This window comes from Chrysemys picta, chromosome 4 (genome assembly GCF_011386835.1).
Source record: "Chrysemys picta bellii isolate R12L10 chromosome 4, ASM1138683v2, whole genome shotgun sequence".
NCBI lineage: Eukaryota > Metazoa > Chordata > Testudines > Emydidae > Chrysemys > Chrysemys picta.
This window is the reverse complement of record NC_088794.1, coordinates 5,118,845-5,145,168: the sequence shown is the minus strand read 5'-3', so window position 1 is coordinate 5,145,168 and position 26,324 is coordinate 5,118,845. Positions and strand designations below refer to the sequence as shown.

Below are 26,324 nucleotides of genomic sequence, written 5' to 3'. Positions count from 1 at the left end.
AAATCTTGGCAAATATACAGACTCACATGAAATGAGTTTAAGTTTGCAAATGTCACACAGCCGGACCAGCATAACGTGGCTTTTGTATCTTGGCTTTCATCTGTATTTCACAATGGTGGTATCCACCTCCCAGCCCCATGCAGTTCATCTTGAATCATACGCTTTACCTTGGCTGTGTTTCTTTCTTCTACCCCAACAGCATCGATCGCACCTGGAATATATGGCGCATGGCAATCATACTGGAGTGTCCATGTTCATCCTTCTAGGATTCAAAGGCAGTCGATCGCTGCAAGCTGTCCTCTTTGGGATGTTTTTGCTTATCTACAGCATGAGCCTAGCGGGGAATCTCAGCATGATCTCTTTGATCAGGATCGAGACGCGGCTACACACCCCCATGTATTTTTTCCTCAGCAACTTGTCCCTTGTAGACCTCACTTACTCTTCTATTATTGCCCCTAAGGCACTGGTGAACTTCTTAGCAGAGAGTAAAGTCATTTCCTTTGCTGGGTGTGCCACGCAATTTTTTTTTCACTCCTTCTCTGTGAACTCTGAGGGTTTACTTCTGGCTGTGATGGCATATGATCGCTTCATAGCTATATGCAAGCCGCTGATGTACACGCTCATTATGTCCAGGAAAGTCTGTGTCCAGTTGGTAGTGGCATCATACATTTATGCCTCCATTAATGCCATTGTGCATACAGGCTCTTTGTTCAGCCTGTCCTTCTGTGGCCCCAATATCATTGATCACTTTTTCTGTGACATCCCCCCACTCCAGAAACTCTCCTGCTCTGACACTCGCGTGGGTGACACAGTGCATTTCCTCTTTGCTGCTGTAGCTGCACTAAGTACTATCCTGGTCATCCTCATTTCCTATGTTTCTATCATGGTGGCCATCTTGCGGATCCGCTCCAACGAGGGCAGACGCAAAGCCTTCTCCACCTGCACCTCCCACCTGATGGCTGTGTCCATACTGTATGGGGCTCTGTTCTTTATGTACTTACGACCCACATCCAGTAACTCATCAGAGTACGACAAAGTGGTGTCCATGTTCTATACCCTTGTGATCCCCATGTTGAACCCCCTGATCTACAGCCTGAGGAACAAGGAGGTGAAAGATGCCTTGAGGAAGACAATATACCAGAAAATTATTCCTCACTGAATCTAACTAAGAGGATGAGTTTCATCATTTAATAATAAACAGAAGCGAGAGGAGCTGGCCTGAAAATGGAATTTCTCTCCTATGGAAAATGTTGAGATTTCAAAAAAAAAAATAATCATCCTAACTCAGGACAAAAAGTTAAAATCTCAAAATACTTTGTGGGAGGGAAATTCTGAAAAATTCCATTTTGGGAAAACCAAAATGGAGTTTTTTGGCTGACTGGCCACCCGCCTAGAAGGCTCTTCCCAATTTCATTTCCTCTCTGTTGGTAGAACACGAGATTGGTACGGACTTTCCAAGAAGGTAGCTGAGTCCTGTCCTTTCGACTTCTCCAATGGAAAAAAAAAATCAGCAAAAATAAAAATTTCCTCCCTAAAATTTTGTGAGAAAGGTATGTTCTACCAGAAGATCATCCCAATGGAAAATTCCCAACTGGCTCTAGTGATGAGGGAAAAGTGAGATCTTGCTGCTGTTACCCCTGTCACTGGGCCTTGCATGGTGAGAAAGAAGGCAGGAGCAACATAAGAGGGAAATGCCTTTTTTTTTAGGTACATCAGAAGCAGGAAGCCTGACAAAGAATGGGTGGGGGGCACTAGATGATCGAGGTGCTAAAGGAGCCCTCAAAGAAGACAAGGCCATTGCAGAGAAGCTAAATGAATTCTTTGCATTGGTCTTGACTGCAGAGGATATGAGGGAGATTCCCACACCTGAACCATTCTTTTTTGGTGACGGATCTGAGGAACTGTCCCAGACTGAGGAGTCATACAACTAGCCACACAAAATGATGGGGTCTAGATTAGCTGTTACCACTCATGAGAGAGATCTTGGAGTCATTGTGGACAGTTCTCTGAAAACATCCACTCTGGCTGCAGTAGCAGTCAAAAAGCTAACAGATAAGATAAGATGATAAGAACCATTAGGAAAAGGATAAATAATAAGACAGTAAATATCATAAGGCCATTATATAAATCCATGGTACACTCACATCTAGAATACTGCATGCAGTTTTGGTCTGCCCATCTCAAAAATATATATTAGCAGTGGAAAAGATACAGGGAAGGGTGACAACAATGATCAGGTTATGGAGCAGCTTCCATATGAGGAAAGATTAAAAGGACCGGGACAGTTCAGTTCGGAAAAGAGACATATGGGGGGATATGATCGAGGTCACTAAAATCATTAACGATATGGAGAAAGTGAATAAAGCAGTGTTATTTACCCCTGGAAATGCTATTTCCCCCTTCACAAAAGACAAGAATCAGAGATCAGCCAAAGAAATTAATAGGAAGCAGCTAATGACTCCTGCCATGTTTACCGGCAGGTTACTTCTACTAGAGATATTTTGTTGCCTTCATGCTAGTTTCCTAACAGTCCAGCTTAATCAATGTATCTATTACATCATCCCAAGAACTCAGTGTAACTAGACCGTATTTAATCTCACTTTCTATGTCATATACAGTAGCCATAAATAGTTATGGATCAACCCTCCCATCCTTCACATTGCAACAGGACTAAGAAATGGTGCCCAAATCCTTGCCTTCAGCCCAAACTTATGGTGCGTCTATACTTAAACTATTACCACCGCACAGGGTGCTGCATCTGTAGCACTTCAGTGTAGATGCTCATGACAGGGATAGGAGGGGTACTCCCATCTGTGTAGTTAATCCGCCTTCCCGAGAGGCAGTAGCTAGGTTGACAGAAGGATTCTTCCATGGACCTAGCACTGTGTATGCCATGGGGTTATGTTGGCATAGCTACGTCTCTCAGAGGGTGTGTGTGGATTTTTCACTCTCCAGAGAGACGTAGCTACACTGACAGTTTTCAGTGCAGAACAGCCCTTATATAAGTGGGAATAGAATGAACGGATATGAAATAGTTAAAAAGCAAATCACTAGTGAGGGTGGGGCAGTTGTCAGGTGCTGTTTGTGAGGCTCCGGCTGACATAGCCATGGGCCCGGCAGAAGGGCCTTCCTGATCTCCCCAGGGGTTCTTAAGCCTTAGGTGAGACACTCGTGCACCTAGACTGGTTTACTGTCAGAAAATCCTTTTGCTTCCATGCTGCGCTGTGTTTTTGTTGTTAAGATGAAACACAGATTTTGGGGTTCTTTTTAAGAAAGCTGGTCACTGTGTTAATTACTCATCACAGCTCCCGAAGGGAAGACTTGCAGGCCCCATGCCCAGATGGACCCGATGAGAAGCCACTGTAGATACACAGGAGGTGATAACCTAAGAGTGGGAGAATTCGGGGATTTCTTCCCAGGACAGGTGAAGGCAAGAGCCCAAACACGTGAGGGAGTGCACAAAATATTGTGAATACATGGAATAGCCAGTTCCAAAGAACACTGTGATGGCCACCAACTGGAAGATGCAGGTGGAGAAGGCTTTGCACCAGTCCTCCATGGATTTGGCCAAAGAGGGTTCAAAGAGGCAGCTAGACCTTTAACTCTTGACATGTTTCACGTTGGCTACATTGCATTAGCCCAGAACGGCCTCACCGCAGAGGCAACTGTGATAAAGCAGTGGGGAAAATAATGTGCATAAGACTCCTGTGACATCCTTGGAGATCCTTCAGTGGATGAAATGTGCCAGACAAGTACATGGAAACCATAGCTATCAGTATCAAAATGGATCTTACCTAAGGGACAGATCAGCATTGAAGTGTATCCATCTTCCCATCACATGACATTTTAAAGCATCACTTTGAATAGTTTCCAAGGTATAAACAGAGGAGCTATTAATGGCACAGATACCACCCCAAAATGGGACATGTAATGTCATGTTACCGAGAGAGGAAATGTCATTTTGCTGCATTTACTGGCCCAAGCTGAATTTAGCTCTTCAGATATTTGTGCAAGATGGGTAAATAAAAATCATTTGGAAAATGGACAAGCTCAGAGAATTCCCTCTCCTCACCCCCTTTAAAGGCTTGATTTGCACCAGTGAAATCAGTGGGAGTTGTGCATTTGGCTTTTAAGGCACACTGGGTCCAGCCCTAAATCATTACCACATGTTACAGGTTCGACTGAATTCAATAATGCCAAATGGCTAGGCTTAATCAACTTTTATGAATAAAAGATTCTTAGTAACAGATAAATGCAGCATAACAGAGAAAGGAAGACTACATATATTACCAACCCATTTGGATGGTAACAATGCATCCTTAAAATCTGCCTTAAAATCTGAGCTTCACTCTGCCTCTATCTACACTAGAGTTGAGGGGTTTTTTATCTCTTATCTTTGACATGTTTTTGAATGTTTTTGCTGGGCTGGCACAGACTGGAAAGTAAACAGGACAACATGTATAACTAGTTTATTATCTCTGTTTTGACCATTATATTTGAGAAGTTGGCAAAACCTTCGAAGCATCCTCTACCAGTAAAAACTTGTTATAAAGCATATGTTAGTGAGGCGTTAGCAAAATTATTTGTCTTGTCCTTGTTCTCTGAGATTACAATAGTTCACATCGCCTCTTGGTTAAATAGCATAACATAAGTAAAAATAATTTTGGAAGATCTTAAGATGAATACAATTCATACTTGTATAAACATACCTACTATTATAGATAATATTGTATATGAGATTGGCTAACACTATAAAACTTTTAGGTAGGTAGGTAGATAGATAGATAAGACAGAAGGTTGCAGAAGCCAAGCATAGGAGAATACCTAAAGGCTGTCAGGTTGAATGTGTTTCTCTAGCCATGTTGAATTCTCCCGCTGTATACAGAGCAAGTTCATGCACAGGTTACATCATCTACCAACAGTACAGTTTCAGCATGAATATAAAACATTCTAAATACAATGTACTGTATCTATTCACTACTTTCTTGTTGTGGTTACGTCACATCTCCTTTTTAATTGCACTTATAGCTGCAACAACAAACAAATTCCATGATTTAATTAATGTACGTTGCCTGTGTGAGTTGAATACATCTATTTTCTATTAGTTAGCAAAAGGCAATTTGCATTGCTGGTTCATGAGTCTGTTTGTTTGACAGGTTTTCCTAATATATTTCTGTGTTATAAGAGCCAGCTGCACAAACCTTGACAAAGTCCCCCATTTCTTCTCTGATAACTATTCCTGATGCATTTAGTGATGTAAGAACTAGGAAAATCTACCTTCCTTTATTCCTTTTCATGGAAGGTGCACACATTGATTATTCACAGAAATCAAGCTAACAATACAGAGAAATCATTCCCAGCCTTTTCTTCCCTCTATTGAACTAAAGCCATACCCAGTTTTTACATTTACAGAGAAAAAACCTTCCTCTCTCTCATCCTCCTAAAGGCCTCTTTGACCTCTTTATTCCTCAGGCTGTAGATCAGGGGGTTCAGCATGGGGATCACAAGGGTATAAAACACAGAGATGATTTTGTCCTGATCCATGGAAGACTTTGAACTAGGCCGTAAATACATGAAAGAGCCCGTTCCGTAGAAGATGGTGACGGCCATCAGGTGGGAGGCGCAGGTGGAGAAGGCTTTGCGTTGGTCCTTGGCAGAGTTGATCCTTAGGATAGTGACCACGATGTATATATAGGAGACGAGGATAATCAGGATGGTAGTTGTTACTAGCATTGTTGCACAGGTGAAATGAACAATGTCTGTGATGTGGGTGTCGGAGCAGGACAGCTTCACAATGGGGGGCACATCACAGAAGAAATGATTGATATAGGCATCACAGAATGACAAATGGAATATAAATGCAGTTTGAACCATTGAATTCAGACAGCTCATGAAATATGACCCCAGCACCAGCAGCACGCAGAACCGCTTGGACATGATGACGGTGTAGAGCAATGGGCTGCAGATGGCCGTGAAGCGGTCATACGCCATCACACTCAACAGCCAGCATTCACAAGAGATGGCGATGGAGAAGAAGAAAAACTGCACAGTGCATCCAGTGACTGAAATGACCTTGCTCCTTGCTACAAAGGTCATCAGCGTGCTGGGAATTATGATGGTGGAGTAGCCGACATCTAAGAGGGCCAGGTTGCTGATGAAAAAGTACATGGGGGTGTGAAGTCGGGAGTCAGTCCTGATTAAGGTGACCAAGGTGAGGTTCCCCATTAGGATCAGCAAGTAGATCAACAGAAACACTACAAAGAGGGTGACCTGCAGCTTCAGGTTGTCTGTGAATCCCAACAAGATGAACTCAGTCACCAGAGTGCGATTTCTCTCTCCCATTTATCCCAGATGCACTGTCCTCGGCAGGTGAGAAAAGTGAGGTGTACACTGAAAGAGGAGACAAAGAAGGGCTGAGTGCAAACCCCTTGGTGTAATTCTGTCACTTTCAATAAAGCATAAACTGTAGTCAGTGCATAGGTCTGAAGATATAACTATCAAATATACCCTCTGCTTCTCTGGGTCCCTGTAGGGACTAGACCATATCGAGATTTAAGAGTCTGCTACTGGCTTCAGGCTACACAGTTGGGTCTTTGAGTTCTGGCAGTAGACGCTCATACTCTTAAAGTCAGAGCCGTAGTTCAATCCCCATTGCCAACAATAAGAAACAGCCAACACGGATTTGTCAAGAAGAAATCATGTCAACTCAACCCAATGTCCTTCTTTGACAGTGTAACCAGCCTAGAAGATGAGGTGAAGCAGTAGATACGATATAGATTTTAGTAAGGCTTTTGACACAGTCGCACATAACGTTTTCATAAGCAAACTAGTACGTCTGTCAAACAATTAACAATATAATTGTGAGATAAAAAAATAATTGCAGATTTAACAATAATAGAACACTGTTTATTTAAATATTTTTGGATGTTTTCAACAATATATTGATTCTAGTTACAATACAGAACACAAATTGTACAGTGCTCACTTTGTGTTATTGTTTTATTACAAATATTTGCACTGTAAAAAAGCTAATAGTATTTTTCAATTCACCTCATACTGCAATCTCTTAATTGTGAAAGTGCAACTTACAAATGTAAAATTATTTTTACATAACTGCACTCAAAAACGAAACAGTGTAAAACTTCAGAGCCTACAAGTCCACTCAGTTCTACTTCTTGTTCAGCCAATCACTAAGACAAACAAGTTCGTTTATATTTACAGGTGATAATGCTGCCCACTTCTTATTTACAATGTCACCTGAAAGTGAGAAGAGGCATTTGCATGGCACTGTTGTAGCCAGTGTTGAAAAGTATTTACATCCAGATATGCTAAACATTTGTATGCCCCTTCATGCTTCGACCAACCTTCCAGGTTAGGTTAGTTATGAGGAGGAAACTCTCTAACTCTAAGGATAGGTAAGTATTGGAATAAGCTTCCAAGGTTATAGAAAACCCAGAATCTGAGACCATAACCCACATCAATGAGCTCTACCATTGACCAATGGGAATCTTTGCGTAACAAGCTTCTACGCAGTGTGAGAAAGGATATGACACATGGGCACTCATACATTTCTTACTACAGAGCCCATTCGCAGCTCCCCACCCCAGTGGCAGAGTTGTGTGCCTGCACAATGCACCAAACATACTTATTTCCAGATCCCTACACTGGTCTCATAGTGTGTGCCAGGTGCATGCACCAAGCATGCATCTTTTCTGCTCCCAACTATGATCCCAGACCTGTGTTCTGTGCCACGCACTGACCACACCTGGTCTGTGCACCATGCCACACACTGAACGTGCCCTGAATGTGCCTGTAGGATTGCAACGCAGCCCTTGTTGGACTTGTGCCATGCAGATCACATTCCCATCCCCAGCTTCCAGTCCTTGTCCCAGCACTGTGTGCATGTGCCATTCATCGAGCAAGCCCATTCACGGTTCCTTAGTCTGCTCTCATTGATGTATTCTCAGCTCCCAGCTACAATCCCAGAGCTGTGTACTGTACCATGCACCGAGCACGCCCGTTCTCAGCTCCTCACCCTGTCCCGTGTGCCCGTGCTATGCACTGAGCACATTTGTTCCTCGTGGCTGGCACAGACCCGGTTCATCATATCTAGTGCTGCCAGGCAGGCGTTCAGTGAGCCTATCCCAACAGATGGGTGGTTTATCCTGGCTGGGATTCTTACACTGGCCTCTCCCATGTCATTTTCTGTGTGGCAACTATTCCCTCCCATATCATCAAGGCTCTCCATCACCATCCAGGCATCCGATCTCTGACCAAGCACTGCCCCCCAAACTGTCCCCCACCAAGACGTCGGCAGATAGCTCTATGGCATTGTGTGGGGGGATGTTTGTGGAGGGCTGGACATCCTCTAAAGTGACTGTCCCGCTCATGCTTCCAAAGTTGCTTCTTTGTGGTCCCAAACACTGAGCAGAAAGGCACCTTGAGAGCACTAAGGCGGACAGCACACAAAATACTGGGGTAAAGGGTGGGGACACACGGTCCTTTCGTTCTAGGGACAGGACCTGTGCCCTTAAGTCACCAAGGGAGTACACTGCTTAGTGTGTGTCACTCACAAAGGGGCTGATCCCAGGACAGTCCAATGGTATATGGCATAGCAGTCAGAGCCCTAGTTTTGTTCCCTACCTCTGTAGTTCTCAACAAGGAGTCCGGGGCCCCTGGGCGGGCCATGAGCAGGTTTCAGGGTTTCCTCCAGGCATAGCTGGCATTAGACTCGCTAGGGCCCAGGACAGGAGGCCAAAGCCCCACCGTACAGGATTCCAGCCCGTGGCCCCAAGCCCCACTACCCGAGGCTGAAGCCGAAGTCTGAGCAACTTAGCTTCGCGGACCCCCTGTGGTATAGGGCCCCAGGCAATTTTATCCCCTAATGTGGCCTTGGCTTTTATATGCAGAAACACAGTTGTTGTGGCACAGCTGGGCCCTAGAGTTTTTATAGCGTGTTGGGTGTGGGATGACTCAGAAAGAGAAAGGTTGAGAACCCCTGTCCTGGCTTCTCAGGAATCTCTTAACCAAATTACCCCCAAATAGCACCGCCAGCTCTACTCCAAACTGCCTTGCAGCATATCACGTTTGAAATCAATTTACCTATATATGTCGATTTTAGTACCCTGAAAATTATAAGCAGCTAATTTTAAGAAGGGCTGCATGGCTGGATCCTCGGAACAAAATGATCCCAAATGTATCTCTCAGATCCCATCCCTGGCTCGGTTAGAACATGTCACTTTAAAGTCAATCCCCTGATGCCGACACATTTTGGAGCATCTCGAAAAATCAGCCCCTAAACCAGGAGCTTTGCTCTCAGGGCAAAAGTTCCAAAAGAAACCTCTGCAGAATGTAACTCACGTCCACACACAGGTTAAGGAAGCTGCCAGGGCCAGGACTGAAGCTCACAGTTCAAGAGTGATGCTAAGACTCGATGAGCACAGACTGTCACCTCGAGCCAGCCTTGGGATGCCCACAATGCACACGAAGCCCAGGAGTCAGTTTTGAGCCCAAGTCCCCTTCAGTCCACACTCAAAGCAGTCTGACTTGGGTTAGCAAGCACTCAGAACCGTGGGGCTGTACCTCGAGAATTCCAAGCACAAGCGACTATCCATTTGGACCTTACCCTTGGCTTCCAGGAGGCAGCGCAATTTTCAAGACATCCCAAGCAAGCACGCTGATTGTAAAGCACTTACAGAAACCAGCTGTTCAACAGTAGACAAGTCCCATCATTAAGTATACCAGAGCTACCACTCCCCTATCGTAAGTCAGGCCCTCAACTAGAGCAAATGGGCATTGGTTTCAGAGAAGTTACAGCCATTGAGAACGTGGCCTTTTTGTAACATCAACTTCCACTGCCCCTTTTTTTCATACATTACTCTTACCTAAGCAATCACTTGTGTTTCCCAGATTACTTGAGGCATCAGCATGACTTTCCTCAGCATTGTGTTACTGTGCAAAAGGAACACAATAATAGATGGACTCTTCAGACAGTCCCTTCTCCAGGTGAATTGGCTCCAAATCAGAACTATTTCCACTTGCAAAAAAAAAAAATAGTCAAAAGAGAATATTTACGCCAGCTCCATCAGAACCAGAGTGATGAAACCCACCGGCAGCAGGCAGATGTCTGTCATTGTTGACCCAGCCAAAGGAATTGTATTTAGAGACCGCTGGGTTTGTTTATATATTAGTTTAAGTGGCATTTGCAGATGTAATCCCTGGGTGGTCCCCAGAGGTTTGCACATAAGGCTAAGAACTGATGGGATCATTAAAATGTCTTTCAAGTCCTCTGGGGATAACTGCACATGGACGTGTTGTCTTCAAAACTTGGGCTCACTTCATGAGCTCACTTCATTCCCTGTTCTTAGTTTCAAAGGAAATTGGCCCATTTTCCTCAGCCAGGAAGCTGAAGGATCCCTCACCAGCAAAAGCCATCTCGTTGTAGATGCAAAGAGCAACATACTGTATCCTTCTAGGTAACAAATGTGGTTCCCCATGTTAATCCTCTTGGTAAATATACCTGATGCAGCCTCCTGGGACCCGCCTTTGGTACATATCACACAAGATACCTGCTTCAAAGCTGGTCAGTTTGTGCAACTTCCTACAAGAGGCAGAGGCGAATGGGTAAAAAAAATCCAGACATCTGGCTTACCTCTCGGCCAGATCACCTGGGACCTATTGTGGTTACAGCTCGCCTCCAAAAACATCCAGGCTCTGAGGTCCCAATTCGACTACCACAGTCCGGGAGCAGTCTTCGGCTCCCTCCCTGCATCTCACCGAATCTGGACTGTTACTGGGTATTTAGTTTCATGGGATGTGGGCCCACTCATATAGGACCCCCAATTTCAGGGTACAAGACCACAGAAAGTTGGGAGTGGAACCAAAGGACAGAGTGTTAATTTACGGACACTCCTCTAGAACAAACAAACCATTCTATTTCCAGGGCCTCGGATGGATTGGTCGAGATTCACAACATTTATGAGGCTGCTAATGGGTTGGGAGAGTATCGGTGTGAATGTTTGTGGGAGGGCTGGGCACTTTTTATTAACCTAACAGTGTTTGTAAATGTGGGATGGACGGATGTTCCTCCTCTGCGGTGGGAACCTGGGATGGAGGGACTCTATTGTCAGGAATACTGTGTACACCCCGTTAAACGTTTACATTGTAGTGATATACGATGTTACAACCTGACCATTTGAACATACTCCTCACCTACTATCTGTCCGGCATTGTACCCTATCCCACCGGATGGCATGATTCAAGTAGGCCCCAACAAAACACTTTTGCATGATGTTCTTATGGTCTCTCTTCAGGTTAAATATGATTTGTCCAATTTTTCGGCACCTTTGCGAAATGCATGCTCAGACCACCCCAGCTCCCTGCAATGGCTGCAGGACCAGCTACAGTTTCTAATACACCAATATGTTATTCGGGCCCGCACAGCCAAAAGACAAAAATGTAGCATCTTAGGTGATATTGGAGGATTTTTTGGAAGCACCAATTCTATACTAAATACGCTTAACCTAAATTCTGAGAGGTCATACAATTCTTGGGTCCAAAGCCAAACCACCCAAGCCCTTAGACATACTAACACAGGCTTATCCTATGCTCTTACTGCAATTGATGTAGCAATAGAGGATTTTTACAAAATCATTGAAAAAACCTGAGACTCTAACAGGTCTAGTGGATTAGGAACTGAGCTGGGAGCCATGAGACCTGGAATCTACTCCTAACTTTGACCTGCTGTATGACCTTCAGGAAATCTATTTCCCTCTCTCTGCCTTTGCTTATTTATATTATAAGCAATTTGGAGACTTGCCTCTAACATGTGCTGGTTCAGTCCTTGGCAAAACAGGGCCACAGTCTCAATTAACTGCCTGGTGCCCCCAGTCATGGAGCCAGCCCCACATTGCACAGATGCATGAAATCTAAGATATCCCAGGTAACAGGAATCCCGCTCAGCTTGTTACATACAATTGTGTATGAAAGTCAGCAAAAGATGGAGACACAAAGACTGCTATGAACTGGATGGTTGGGTTAAAGGAGCAGCACTAAGGGGTCTGCAAGGCACCTGGTAAAGTCATGGGTTGGCACGGCAATGAGCTGAAAGATTCTACAAATGGGAGGAAATGTTTATAGTTGAATCCACCCAAACGTGCTTGGATAGGTTAATGATCCAGGGATGTAGTATCCATCCCTCAATGGATGCTGTTTATCTGGGGGTGGGGTCACTACATCATAGCACGGGGACAAGTGGGTTGGAAGGCCTGAACTTTACCATTATGGCTGCCACCTCCATCATCCTCTGGCATCCACCATGACACAATTGGGGCTTCATCGTCCTGATACTGAAAGACGTCCTGACCAGATCAAGTCAGAGAGAAGGAACCAGATGATATCACCACCTGGCCCTGCTTCATCTAAATCCTGAATATTTGGGATAGGAGACTTGTATTCCTGCTGTCACACCCTCCCTCATGTGACGTTTTCCTTCCCCACCTTATTGATCCTCTTTCTCATGAGCATCTGTCTGATCCACCAAGTACATGCCATCTTATTATTTTAAATAGAATAGACAGACACTCCAATTTAAACACACTGGACTAGGTAAAACAGTAAAACAAGTTTATTAATTACAAACAGATAGATGTTAAGTGAGTACAAGTAACGAGGCTGAAAAGTCACAAACTGTTATAAGAAAAATAAAGATAAAATATTTACTAGTGCCTTACTTAATAAACTGTGTTAGATTCAAACAGTTTCTCACTACAGACTCCAACCTATTACTGACCAAACTCTTAGGTCTGGATCCTTCCCCGTTAGTCCAGTGGCTGTTTTCTTTTATCTTCTTAGGTGTGATGCCAGAGATAGTCAGAGAGAGAGATGATGGGAGTCTTGGGGTGTCTGCCCCTTCTTTTTATAGTCCTGCCCCCCATTGAGAAGCATTTCCAGCTAGGAGAAAGGTGACAGGCAGTCTGGTGAAGAAAGGAAACTCCATGCAGTTTCTTTGCTAAAATGTAGATTTCTATCCCTGCCCCTTTCCTTGTCAAAGAATGGCCACTTAGCAGGTAATGGTCTATCAGCCTTGTTGAGTCAGACTTGATGCCTTGCCCTTTGTCTCTGAGGAAGTGGTTTAGCTACTCCCTGGACTTATCTGGGTAACATGCTTGAGTCATGATTTCATCTTATGTTCCTAACTTTACATGTAATGATGCCATGTGCATTTTGCCATGATATTCATCAGCAAGTTATGAGTTTTTAACTAATACCTCACAAGGCAAACCTTGTACAAGCATTATAACAATACCGTGTAGTGTGTGAACATAGGTCTATTCCGTTACCTGCCCCATGCATCTGAATGGGATGTTAACGGCAGGACACACTACTTTGGGAGCCATGCCAACCCATCCCAGCAGGGAGCTGTGTGTGGCAAGAATGGAGGAATTCAGTTGGCTTGCTCTCTTCAAAAACAGATACACTCTAGCTGCTGGGGTATGTACTGGTGGGGGGGTGTCCTGCCACCACCCCTTCATCTCTAGGGGCAGAGGAAACTCCTGATGCTCCCCTAGAGAGGGACGGATGAACACAATGCTATTCCTGGGTGAGAAAATGCATTAGCCTTGCCTCTCTGGAAGGGGATGACACTTTCGTCATCACCATTCCAAGTGGAGGGTGAGTTTACGGGGAAGGGGGAAGGAACATGTCATGATCTGTCTAGGACCATAAATTGCCTTTAATTTCACCCTGATCTTTTGGAAAAAAAAATAATAATTTGAAGTTATTTTTCAGTTTAACAAGTTTAGTGGCATAAGCAAATACCCCCTGGTCCTCAACTCACACAAGCAAAGTGATGCACTGGGGGCAAGAATTGGAAGCAGGGAGCTTTAAGAGGTTATTTTCCTTTATAATATTTACATGGGAGGAAATGGTGGTGCTGGGATATCGGCAGTTATCTCGGGGAGATGGGAGAAGGGCGGGCGGGGCTGTCTATTGACAAAAACTGGAGCTGGTCAAAAAAGGGGGAAAATGTTTCACAAAAAAAGTTTATCCCTTTTTTTCCTGTGGGAAAAAATCCACCAGCTATATTTAAACCTCAAACTGTGGCAGTTGTTCAGCCGCCTTCCCTGATATTTCAAATACCGATGCCTCCATTCCAGCAAAGATCTGTGTATTTGTGGGGGGAAAGGTACTGAGCTGTCTGTGTGTCATGTTGATTAAAAGGCTAGAAGTCAGGAACTCCTCCATTGCCACTGACTGGCCATAATAACACTTTGCACTTATACATATAGAGAGATGAAAAAAATAGGAGAGAAAAAGTATTGTTATGCGGGTATCATCAGGTGGTGCTGTTGTACCTGGTCTCCGTTCTTTTTTTCAGGGTCTGTCTACACTAAAGCTGGAAGGTGTAATTTCCATCTCAGGTAGACATACCCCTTCTAGCTCTGATCGAACTAGCATGCTAAAAATAGAAGTGTAGCCTAGACAGCATGAGGGCTTATGCCCGATTACATGCCGAGGGTTTCAAATGAGATCATTCTCGGGGCGGCTAACCCGTCCTGCCATTCGCACCACCGTGGCTACGCTTCTGTTTTTAGCATGCTAGCTTGATCAGAGCTAGAAGGGGTATGTCTACCCTAGCTGAAAATTACACCTCCAGTGCCAGTGTAAACATCCTCTTAGTGTGCAAGCAAGTTTTGACTCTTGAGGGGAACATGCGGTGTTGTTATCATCTTTGGGTAAAGTAAGGCTTTGGTTGTAGATGCAGCTTTGGGGGGAATGGGAGTTGTGTGAGTGGCAGGAGAGTTTGGTCTCTGATTAAAGTCAATTTTTGAGGCAGAGTTGCTCCCTGGGTATCAGTGTTGGGATGAGATTCCTGGAATAAGAGATGGCCCTGCATGTTGTTTGACCATCTCATTTCAGGACTGGTAGAGATGTGTGAATAAAGCAAGTTACACTCAGAATACAGCCAGACTCTGCGTCATAGATTTAACTGCTGCCGGGAATTTGACTTGCAAGGCCCCAGACATTGACAGAGGGGCAGTGCTGGTTTCAGAATAAGAGGCAACAATATTCTTTTACTGTCCATTATTTATACTGACCCACAGGTGCTCTTGATGCCCCGACAAAGAGAAAGACGAGGTCACTGCCTTGAAGACCATACCATGGGCAACAGTGACATCATGCAGAAGTCATTGATATATTAGAAGTACCGAAATTTGCAACTTTTCACATTTTTGGAGAAAGAAATGTGTGGGTAGTTAATTTCCTTAGGGCTGATTTAACTTCCCTGTTTCTCAGACTATAAACCACAGGGTTCAACATAGGACTAAACAAGGTATAAGACAAGGCAATCAAAGTGTCCTCATCTAGGGAAGCAGTTGATTTGGGTATTAAATACACAAAAAAAGCACAGCTGAAGTGTGTGATCACAACGATGAGATGGGAGGCGCAGGTGGAGAAGGTCTTGCGCCTGCCTGTGGCAGAGCGGATCTTCAGGATGGCGGCGAGGATATAGATGTAAGAGAGGATGATTCCTGTGAAGGTGCCTAGCAAAACAAAGGCACACAGAAAAACAATGGCAATCCCAATGATACGATGGTCACTGCACGCCAGCCTCAGAACGGGCGAGATGTCACAGAAGAAATGTCTGATGGCATTGGGCCCACAGAAGGGCAAACTGAATATAAGGGAACTGATGCCTAGTGCTATAAGAAAGCCAGTTGCACATGAAACGGCGACCAGCTCAACGCAAACCCTCCTGTTTATCACAACTGGGTATTGCAGCGGCTTACATATGGCCACATAGCGATCGTAAGCCATGGCTGACAGCAGGAAACAATTTGTGCCCCCGAAGCCAAAGAAGCAGAACATTTGAGCAGCGCATCCCAGGAAAGAAATTGTTTGGTTTCCCGACAGCAAACTCACCAGCAGCTTGGGGACGACAGCCATAGTGGTGCAGGTTTCCGAGAAGGACAAAGCGAAGAGTAAGAAGTACATGGGGGTATGGAGGCTCCGATCAACACTGATGGCTGCCATGATGGTGATGTTGGAGGTCAGGATTATCACGTACACCGGGGAGAACACCAGGAAAAGCAGTACCTGCCGCTCTTCTAGACTGGAGAATCCCAGCAGCAGAAATAGAGACACGGTGCTCTCATTTCCTCTGGGCATCATCAAAAGCATCTAAACTCAAGGGGGAAAAGGAGGCAAAAAATCTTAGGAGCTATACAACACCATCAGAGTTGCTTCCTTAGCTCCAACACAGCCTCAGACATGATCAAATGATTGGTGTGAAGGAACTAAAACAAGCCCAAGACTGCTGATTTTTTTCTATTGTATTTTATAGTCATGTATTCATTGCTCAGATATTGCAGTGATGAGAGCCCACTTAAGGAGCTGGGTAGATTGACTGATTTATTGATTGATTTATAAAAGTTACGGTAGTAACATTAGCTTTGGCTGCAATATGCTCTGGTTCCGGGGAGGTGTTACAGTATGGACAATGACAATGTAAGTTTATCCCAACCAATTTCCCCAACTTGACTCCACTTTGTTTCAGAAGGATCACTTCTAAAGAACATAAGAAAAGCCATACTGGGTCAGAACAAAGGTCCCTCTAGCCCAGTATCCTTTATTCTGACAGTGGCCAATGCCAGGTACCCCTGAGGGAATGAACAGAACGGGTAATCATCAAGTGATCCATTCCCTGTCGGTCATTCCCAGCCTCTGGCAAACAGAGGCTAGGGACACCATCCTGCCCATTCTGGCTAATAGCCATTGATGGATCTATCCTCCAAGAGGGATCAAGACCTCATGGTCTATTTATTATTATGACAGTTATTTAGGTAGCATCCAGGAACCTTACCATAAACCAGAATCTATTGTGCTAGATGCTGTACAAAAACAGAACAAAAAAAACCCAGTTCCTGCCCCCAAAAGCTTACAATTTAAGTACAAGACAATAGACAACAGGTGGGTGCAGACTGATGGATGGAGGAGTACAAGGAAGCAACGAGATGATAGGCAGTGGCTGTAGCACACCATCTGCCTAGCTACGGTCAATGTTTTTATAGTTATCCGAGAAGAGGAGAGTTTTATTTAGTCCTTTATTGACTGTTGCAAGTTCCCAAAGAAGGGTAATGTATGCCACTCATAAGGGGTGTTATTAATACCAAAGGATATGCTCCAGGAATTATTTTGGGAAGTTTTCTAGCCTGTGATATACAGGAGATCAGTCTAGATGATCACAATTGTCCCTTCTGGCCTTAGACTCTATGAATCTCTGCGGGGAAAAAATGATGTTGGCACGTGTCTATTAGCAACTGGACAGAATATAGAACTGGGAGTTAGTGGACCTGATTTCTGTTCCCAGCTCTGCCACTGGCTTTCTTCATGACCGTGGGCAAGACACTTCACCTCCCTGTGCCTCATCTGTAAGATGGGGGAAATTGTGCTCACATGGTTTTAAGAACATAAGAATGGCCATACTGGGTCAGACCAAAGGTCCATTCAGCCCAGTATCCTGTCTACCGACAGTGGCCAATGCCAGGTGCCCCAGAGGGAGTGAACCTAACAGGTAATGATCAAGTGATCTCTCTCCTGCCATCCATCTCCACCCTCTGACAAACAGAGGCTAGGGACACCATTCCTTACCCATCCTGGCAAATAGCCATGAATGCACTTTAGCAGGGTTTAAAAGAGATAAATTCATGGAGCTTTAGTCCTAGCCTTCACAACCTCCTCAGGCAAGGAGTTCCATAGGTTGACTGTGCTCTGTGTGAAGAAGAATTTCCTTTTATTTATTTTAAACCTGCTGCCCATTAATTTCATTTGGTGGCTCCTAGTTCTTATATTATGGGAACCAGTAAATAACTTTTCCTTATTCACTTTCTCCACACCACTCATTTGTAAAGCACTTTGAGATCTTTGTGGGAACTAGTATACACGTTCTAAGTGTCATTAGGCATATGTTGTGGATGTAAAGGCACGGAGGTATAGAAAAAAATGAACTTTGAAATCTATAGATGAAAAGTGCTATGTAAGAGCTAGACATTAATATTATCATAATCATCATCCAGGCTTTCCTGGAAACCCCAGCTACAACACTAGGAAAGTTAGCTAGCAAGCAATGGGTAACTCAGAATATCTAACCTGCAATAAAAGACCTGGAGTCAATGGACTCAGGCTCACAGGGCTTGGATTGCAGGGCTAAAAAGAGCGGTGTGGAAGTTTGGGCTCAGGCTGGAGTCTGTGCTTTGTAACTTGGCAAGAGGGGAAGTCTCAGAACCTGGGCTCCAGCCTTTTTAGCCCCGCAAGCTCAAATCAGTTAACTCAGGCTCAGAGGTTCTGTGCCGTGAGTTTTTCTTTGCAGTGTCGCTGTACCCTAACGTACTTATTCAGCGCTCATCATTGCTGATGAGGGTGCAGCAACTGGTTCCTCTGAACTATTGCTGAAAACCTTTTAGCGGCTAGACAGCACTCAACGATTCTCAGTTCCATTCCTAGAGACACAGCAAGACCAACCATCCAACTTTCTGAACCAAATCATACTCTGATGGGTAAAAACGATCTGCTTCTCTCTCGCCCATCTCAAAGGGGAAATAAGGCGATGAATGTGCTAGAGACAACTTTCATAACAACAGTGCAAATCCAGAGGAACTCAGTTGATTTCAGCGGCAACACAGTGGGTTTACACCAGTCTGAGTGCTATCACAATCCGGGTGTTTAAGGAAAAATTCTTGTTATGAAGGATTCACCTCATCAACCAAGATATTCTGGGCACTCAACTTCCAGGCACTGTACTTCTAATACCATCTTCCCACTAGGCATCTGCAGTGCATCCATACATCTTAAATAGTCGCCCTTTCCCATGTTCCAACTCATACTATTTCATCTGTGGAACAGGAGGCTTTTATTTTTCCTGGAATGAGGGAATGTAGGAGCAGGCAGGATGCTTTCCTGCAGTGATTTCTGAATTGAGACACCCTGAAAATAGCTGATAAACTAAACTGTTGGACCTGAGTCTAATATATATATATATATATATATATATATATATATATATAAAACTAGTGGAAAAATTTCCCATAGAACATTTTTCCATGAGGAAATGCTGTTTTGTCAAAATTGAAGGGGAAAAATTGAGAAGACGGGGATGTCTTGAGTTTTCTTTTCATTTTTTTCCAGTTTCAAATGTATTTTATTATAACATAACTTAAAATTAAAAAGGTGGCAATTGGAATGAATCCGTTTGATTTTATTGAAATGGAACATTTTGCTTGGCCTGAAACAATTCCCCTCCCCCCCCCCCCAAATTTCATTTTGTAGGATTTTTTTCTTTTTATTTTCCAATTTGGAATGAAAACAAATTTCGAAATGTCAGAATTTCCTATGAAATGGAATTCCTGCCAGCCCTTTTATATCCTTCTTTCTCTCTATTATTGAAACGATAGCTAGACAGACAGATAGGTAGATCACTATACCTTTGCATGACATTAAAAATGCATCTATTAGTTTATTTATTTCCACGTAAAGCCATCACCAGATAACATACCTGTAGCACCAGGAAAGAAACTCCAGAAGGATCTGTGCTTAGAGATGTTTATATTGGGTTTTGATCACCGCTTGGGATGTAATCCCCTGTTGCTCCCCCCAGCATTTACGAGTTCACAAAGAATTCAACAATTTTTAGAAGAACACTGTCTCACGCAGGGGCTGATGGGCAGCTGTTCTCGGATATCAGGGATGTAATGCCATACCCGTGGGTGCATTGTTGGCAATGGAAATTGGGAACTTCTGGATCTTAATTCAAGAGCCTCGACTCCTTGAGCTAAAAGACTCCCCTTGGTTAGCCAAGTGTGTAGCAGGTTTATCATCCTATACGAGCCAGCAACCATTAGAGGGAGACAGTACACCACACTGAGTGGGCATGGCTTGCGAGGCAGTGCTTAGAAATGGTGCCTTGTGAATAAATACACCTAAAGAAATTGTGTGGACCCTTGCAGCTACGAAGGTCAAAAAGCCACAAAGAGATAAAGAGGCTGATGCCATCCATGGAGAATGAGTCCTACACCCTAGGGACTATTGTAGGAATAATGTTCCACATAACAACCAAAATTGTGATGTGGAACCACCAAGGACTGGCTGCAATCAGGCAGGTTGAGGCACCAGCAGAGAGTCCCAGATATAACCAGATCTCTCCTTTCTATTCACTATGACAATGAACTTCTTGTCCTCTGCAGTAAATTCTGTGGAATTCTAGTGTAATGTTGCTCAGTCTATTCAGCTTATCAGAGAAGGTTGAGCGATGACTTGATCATTGTCTATTGATACTGACACAGACACTACAAGAAGGATGTGGAAAAATTGGAAAGAATCCAGCGGAGGGCAACAAAAATGATTAGGGGGCTGGAGCACATGACTTATGAGGAGAGGCTGAGGGAACTGGGATTGTTTAGTCTGCAGAAGAGAAGAGTGAGGGGGGATTTGATAGCAGCCTTCAACTACCTGAAGGGGGGTTCCAAAGAGGATGGATCTAGACTGTTCTCAGTGGTACCAGATGACAGAACAAGGAGCAATAGTCTCAAGTTGCAGTGGGGGAGGTTTAGGTTGGATATTAGGAAAAAACTTTTTCACTAGGAGGGTGGTGAAGCACTTGAAAGGGTACCTAGGGAGATGGTGGAATCTCCTTCCTTAGAGGATTTAAGGTCAGGCTTGACAAAGCCCTGGCTGGGATGATTTAGTTGGGGACTGGTCCTGCTTTGAGAAAGAGGTTGGACTAGATGACCTCCTGAGGTCTCTTCCAACCCTGATAGTCTATGATTTTATATTCCAGTGGCTGGAAGTTGAAGTTAAACAAATTCAAGCTTGAAATAGGATGCAATTCCCTAGAAGTGAGGGTCTTCAAAGATTGGAACAGATTCCCTGGGGAGTTGGTGGATTGGGGTTGCTACTTTTGGTTGGACTATTTTTGTAGGTATCATCACATGACCTAAACTTTAATTAAAGATTTATCTTTAATTCCTGGAGACTCCAGGACAATCCTGAAGGGTTGGCAACTCTATGGTAGGCTCACCAGCACTTGGAGTTTTAAAAACGAGATTAGCTCTTTCTGAAAGACATGCTTTAATCCAGTTTGTGGGAATAATTTTGCAGCCTGTGTGTACAGGAGGTCACACAAGGTCTGTGTATACAGGAGGTCATCCCTTCTGGCCTTACAGTCTATGCATCTGTGAGGAGGTTTACATCCTACACACTACCGGTAAAGGAGTGTTGGAGAAATATTGGATCAAGAAAGCCCTGCCCCTTGACAGATGTCCAGTATGCTCTCTACAGAGGACCTGCTTAAAAGGGAGCTCTGCTGGCTGGGTGAGGGAAAGACAAGACAAGACAAGGCCGGCTGGAAGAAGGAAGACAGGATGTACCCGGGACAGAGCAATCTACAGGGGAAGGACCAGGACTGGGAGTCCAATTCAGCTGGGAGGTCGGGGGGCCTGACCAGGGGGAAAAACTGGAAGCCTCCCCTGTACCAAGCTAAGCTTTGAAATACTGAGACTGTGTAAACAGAGGGTTGGGGCCATGCCCCAAACTGAAGGGAAAACAGGAAAGGCAGGGAGCAGCTCAGGAGAGGCGGATCTGGAGTCAGAGTCTGAAAGGACTGACCCATCCCTCACCTCTACCCATTTGGGCCCTGGGCCAGGAACTGGTGGAGAGGGAGAGCCCAGATCCCCCTACCCTTTCCTTCTCCTTCAGCCACCTGAGACCCCCAAGAGGGCTCTGGGGTGGGAGGGAGGTGATGAACTGTAACTCGGCTGCTGGGCCCCCCAGGCTGCCCAGAAAACCCATCCCAAAACTCAGAGAGACGGTTTGGCAGCAGCCTGACCACTAGGCCTGCTAGCCCTCAACAAAGCTCCTCTGCAGAATCTATGGAGGCTTAATCCTTGCCCCCTCCTCCCAGGGAAGATGTTCTCTTGAAAGTTAAGTTGCTGGTCTCAGTTGTGCTCAGCTAACAGACGTAGAAACCAACTTCCATTGAATTCCAGTGGAGATTTGGGCTCCGAATTCCCTCAAGCTTCTTTGATGATCCCAGAAATTCCTAATGTTCAGGTATTTATATCCCCACCCCATCCACCCAAGAAACCATAGTGTGATAACTGTCTCTCGCTGGGACCCTGGTAGGCAGCCTGGGCACTGATGCCGAAGAGTGAGAGATGAACTCCCCCTTGTTCCCTCGCCTGACGATCCCGTTATCAAGAAATCTGCTGTCTGCAGAGGCAGCGGCTATTTTGTAAGGCAGAGGTGATGCATCACGTGACTGAGGATACAGACACGCACACACTGTGCTTTTGCCTGAGGACTTACATTCGTTCTTTCTTATTCTCTTGTTTTCCTTAATCTAATATAAAAGTCATTCAGACATTTGTTTCCTCTCTGTGTGTATGTTAAATATATATTCCCTATGAATATGAATGAACTTGTTCCAACGCCCCCATCCAGCACAAACCACTGATGCCCCCCATAGAGTGCTTCTGCCGACAACACGGTCGTTCACACAGGCACTTCTTGCAGCAAACTTTTGTTTTTCGGGGAACTGTGGCCAATGGGAACTTCGGCCAATGGGAACTTCGGGGGAGGTACCTGCAGGCGAGGGCAGCGCAGAGAGCCCTCTGCCCCCCTCCACCGCAGGGGCCACAGGGACATGGTGCCGGCCACTTCCGGGAGCAGTGCGGGGCCAGGATAGGCAGGCACCCCGGAGTAAGTTGCACTGGGCTGGAGGCCACACCCCAACCCCCTGCAGCACCTCTCCTGCCCCTCAACCCCTTGCCCTGAGCCCCTCATACACCCTGCACCCCTCCTGCACCCCAACCCCTTGCCTTGAGCCCCTTCCTGCATACCCCACCCTCTCCCAAACCCCACACCCACAATCGCCTGCCCCAGCCCTACATTGATGACCCTGCATGCAATTTTCCAACCCAGATGTGGCCCTCGGGCTAAAAAGTTTGCCCACCCCTGCTCTAAGGTGCCACAAGATGCAACTCCTCATTGTTTTTGCTGATACAGACTAACACGGCTACCCCTCTGAAACCAAGATCAAACAGTTTCCAAAAGAAAGTCGCATTGAAGAGCATTATGGTTTTAGGAGTTAAGTATCCAGCTAAAAACAATAGGGAGTGAGTGCTTTTTATTTAGGCAGTTCGAAAATTCCACACTCAATATTTAGCTGTAAAATTGGGCTAAATTAATTTCCCAAACCTTTGTTAATGCAGAGTTAAGTTTGCCCAGTGGTGTCTTGTGCCCTTCTGGTATGCGGAAAGGTATCTGCCATGCCTGAAAAACAATGTTATCTTTTCTCACTTTAGCTGGCAATAACAACTGGCAATGGTGCATCACAGAGAAAACATATCATAAAACCATAAAAGGTTCTAAAAAATGCACATTTGGCTTCCCAAGTGCCAACCACCTTCCACATGGAGTCCTGGCAGGTTCCAGTCTTAAAATCCCTCCAGCTAGGTTTTGCCCCCTGCTCATGCCAGTTTGCTGGATCAAAACAAGGGCCCCTCAGCTTCAAAGGCTAGGTTTTGCATTACTCACCCCCTAGTGATACCAGATTCCATGGGAAACCCACCCAGCGAAACCAGAACTCACAAATACATATAACACTTATTGAATACGAAGGGCTATGAATATTTTCTGGGCACCTCTAAATAATGACAGTCTATGATGTTTCCTGAGTTTTTGCTCACCGACACACAGATAACATTTATAAAGTTTATGCAATAGTCTCAACATCATGCCTGTGTTTGTCATGTTAGTCACCGACGTATGTATGGGACCAAATTCTCAGTAGGCGTAACTTATTTCTAATGATGTGGCTTTGTTTGTATGTAATTTTGTCAGGTGATCCTTAGAAACCGGAGAAGAACAAACCCATAGAAAGCTTTTAGCATAAACGACCAGGCAACTGTCGGATGTAAATTATATGTAGCTATCCATGAAACAGAAAAGCCTGTTGGTGAGTAAGTAGAAGGTTTTACAAAATAAGTGGACTAATATTGTATAAGGCAGAGATGAAATGGCCCAAAGTGGCTCATTGGGGCATGCCCTTAACTCTAGGTAAGACCCTGTAATGAAATCTTCTAAACATGACCAGAGTTCACCCAAATATTCACTCGTTCGAATAACTCAAATAGTTAAAACCCAGAAGGCAATTAATAAGCACACACAAACCATTATTATTATTATGAAACATAAATGATTTTTCAGCCATCCTCATTATTAGAGGGCCCAGCTCATGCTTTAAAAACAATAAATAAATAAATAAATAATGCCTATCGCTTACATCAGCAGCTCTCCGAGCACTTTACTGTCTTTTTTTCTTTAACGTATCTCCCCTCTCAGCACCCCTGGGAGACTGGGCAGTGCCACGATTCCCGTTGTAAGGATGGAGAACTGAGGCATACAGAGGCTAAGTGACTTGCCCAAGGTCACACAGGAAGTCCATTGTAGACCAAGAAATTGAACCCAGGTTTTCTATGTCTCAGCCTGTGCCTGAACCATGAGACCAGCCTGCCCTACACTTGAGGATGGCAATGCAACCTTACCATAAAATGGTTCCTAACTGGGAGTTGTGCAGCTCTGAGAAGCTGGCTACTTCATGAGATGCTAAATCATAGTTGTTTGGTGCAGATCTCCTTGGAAAACCTGCCCCTTAGTTCTTTTTGGTGCAAGATGCACATGGTTGGTTATCCACAAAAACCAAGATAATGATGTAAAGAACTCACTCCCCCCTTTCACTCCCATTTACTGTTAAAAACCCATTCCCAACATTTAAATTCACTGAGAATAAATCTTCCGGTCTAACATCCTCGTAAAGGCCTTTTTCACCTCCATGTTCCTCAGGCTGTAGATCAGGGGGTTCAACAGGGGGATCATCAGGGTATAAAACAAAGAAATGATTTTGTCCTGATCCATGAGGTACTTTGAACTGGGCCGTAAATACATGAAAGAGCCCGTTCCATAGAAGATGGTGACAGCCGTCAGGTGGGAGGCGCAGGTGGAGAAGGCTTTGCGTTGGCCCAGGGCAGAATTGATCCTTAGGATAGCGACCACAATGTATATGTAGGAGATGAGGATGATCAAGATAGTAGGTGTTACCACCACAGCAGTACAGGTGAAATGAACAATGTCTGTGATGCGGGTGTCAGTGCAGGACAACTTCAGGAGGGGGGGCACGTCACAGAAGAAATGGTTGATGACGTTTGAGTTGCAGAAGGACAAACGGAATATAAATATACTTTGAACAATTGCATTAACACAGCCCACTAGGTACGATCCCAGCACCAGCAGCACACAGAACCGCTTAGACATGATGATGGTGTAGAGCAATGGGTTGCAGATGGCTGTGAAGCGATCGTATGCCATGGCACCCAAGAGGTAGCATTCACAGGACAATGCGATGCATAAGAAGAAGAATTGCAGAGCACACCCAGAGAACAAAATGACTTTTCTTGCTGATACTAAAGTAATCAGTATGCTGGAAGTGATAATGGTGGCGTATCCGACATTTAAGAGGGCCAGGTTGCTGATGAAAAAGTACATGGGGGTGTGAAGCCGGGAGTCAATCCTGATTAAGGTGACCAAGGTGAGGTTCTCCACTAGGATCAGCAGGTAGATCAACAGAAACAACACAAGGAGGATGACCTGCAGCTTCGGGTCTTGTGTGAATCCCACCAAGATGAACTCAGTCACTGCGGTGTGATTCCTCTCCGCCATTTATCCCAGACGCACTCTCCACTGCAGGTGAGAAAGTGAGGTGTACACTGAAAGAAGAGACAAATGAGGGCTGAATGCAAACACCTCAAACTCTGTCACTTTCAACAAAGCATAAACTCTAGGCAGTGGATCCATCTCCGGATTCCAGAAGCCTCCAACCCACCATGAAGATCTGTTTCCCTCTACTCCCTGAACTACATGGAGTGTTCAGAGTCCAGCACTGGCTTCATGCTAGGTTTTCTAGCTCAGGGAGTGGTGGCTCATACTCTTGAAGCCACAGGGACAAGTTCAATCTTTGCTGCGGACAACGCACCCACCTGCATAATGTCGTTTCCAGGCTCAGATTCTGATCCAATCACCCACATCAGTTAGTGCGACCACGGAGCAATGAGACGTTTTGCATGGCAAAGTACTACTTGGTGTGTGAATGTCTCTGAGGCATGGGTGCTTTTGCACTTTCTGTTATGGAGCCAGCCTAGTTGTTTCATTAGCAATAAGGGGTGTGGGCAAGCAGGGAGTGGCAGGAAAGAGACCTTTATTCAGTTTCCTCAGGC

At 44.8% G+C, this 26,324-nt stretch overlaps 4 protein-coding genes across 4 annotated transcripts; 1 reads left to right on the top strand and 3 right to left on the bottom strand.

Moving 5' to 3' along the window:
- Positions 1 to 53: 53 nt before the first annotated feature.
- On the top strand, positions 54 to 1,159 carry LOC135983474 (olfactory receptor 5AP2-like). The gene has a single exon (XM_065595780.1). It carries the CDS (start codon positions 113 to 115, stop codon positions 1,157 to 1,159), a length of 1,047 nt encoding a protein of 348 aa, XP_065451852.1. The 5' UTR covers positions 54 to 112.
- Positions 1,160 to 5,406: 4,247 nt separating this feature from the next.
- Positions 5,407 to 6,643, bottom strand: LOC135983299 (olfactory receptor 5AR1-like). The gene has a single exon (XM_065594185.1). It carries the CDS (start codon positions 6,340 to 6,342, stop codon positions 5,407 to 5,409), a length of 936 nt encoding a protein of 311 aa, XP_065450257.1. The 5' UTR covers positions 6,343 to 6,643.
- Positions 6,644 to 14,710: 8,067 nt separating this feature from the next.
- LOC112061465 (olfactory receptor 10K1-like) lies at positions 14,711 to 16,170 on the bottom strand. Its single transcript, XM_065595779.1, has one exon. The coding sequence runs from the start codon at positions 16,168 to 16,170 to the stop codon at positions 15,226 to 15,228; it is 945 nt and encodes a 314-aa protein (XP_065451851.1). The 3' UTR covers positions 14,711 to 15,225.
- An 8,361-nt stretch (positions 16,171 to 24,531) lies between these two features.
- Positions 24,532 to 25,804, bottom strand: LOC135983473 (olfactory receptor 5AR1-like). Its single transcript, XM_065595778.1, has one exon. It carries the CDS (start codon positions 25,768 to 25,770, stop codon positions 24,832 to 24,834), a length of 939 nt encoding a protein of 312 aa, XP_065451850.1. The 5' UTR covers positions 25,771 to 25,804; the 3' UTR covers positions 24,532 to 24,831.
- Positions 25,805 to 26,324: the final 520 nt, after the last annotated feature.

What these genes read in the sequence shown, in the direction of transcription:
- LOC135983474 (XM_065595780.1), top strand. Translation starts at nt 113, where the DNA reads ATGGTGGTATCCACCTCCCAGCCCCATGCAGTTCATCTTGAATCATAC.
- LOC135983299 (XM_065594185.1), bottom strand. Translation starts at nt 6,342, where the DNA reads ATGGGAGAGAGAAATCGCACTCTGGTGACTGAGTTCATCTTGTTGGGA.
- LOC112061465 (XM_065595779.1), bottom strand. Translation starts at nt 16,170, where the DNA reads ATGCCCAGAGGAAATGAGAGCACCGTGTCTCTATTTCTGCTGCTGGGA.
- LOC135983473 (XM_065595778.1), bottom strand. Translation starts at nt 25,770, where the DNA reads ATGGCGGAGAGGAATCACACCGCAGTGACTGAGTTCATCTTGGTGGGA.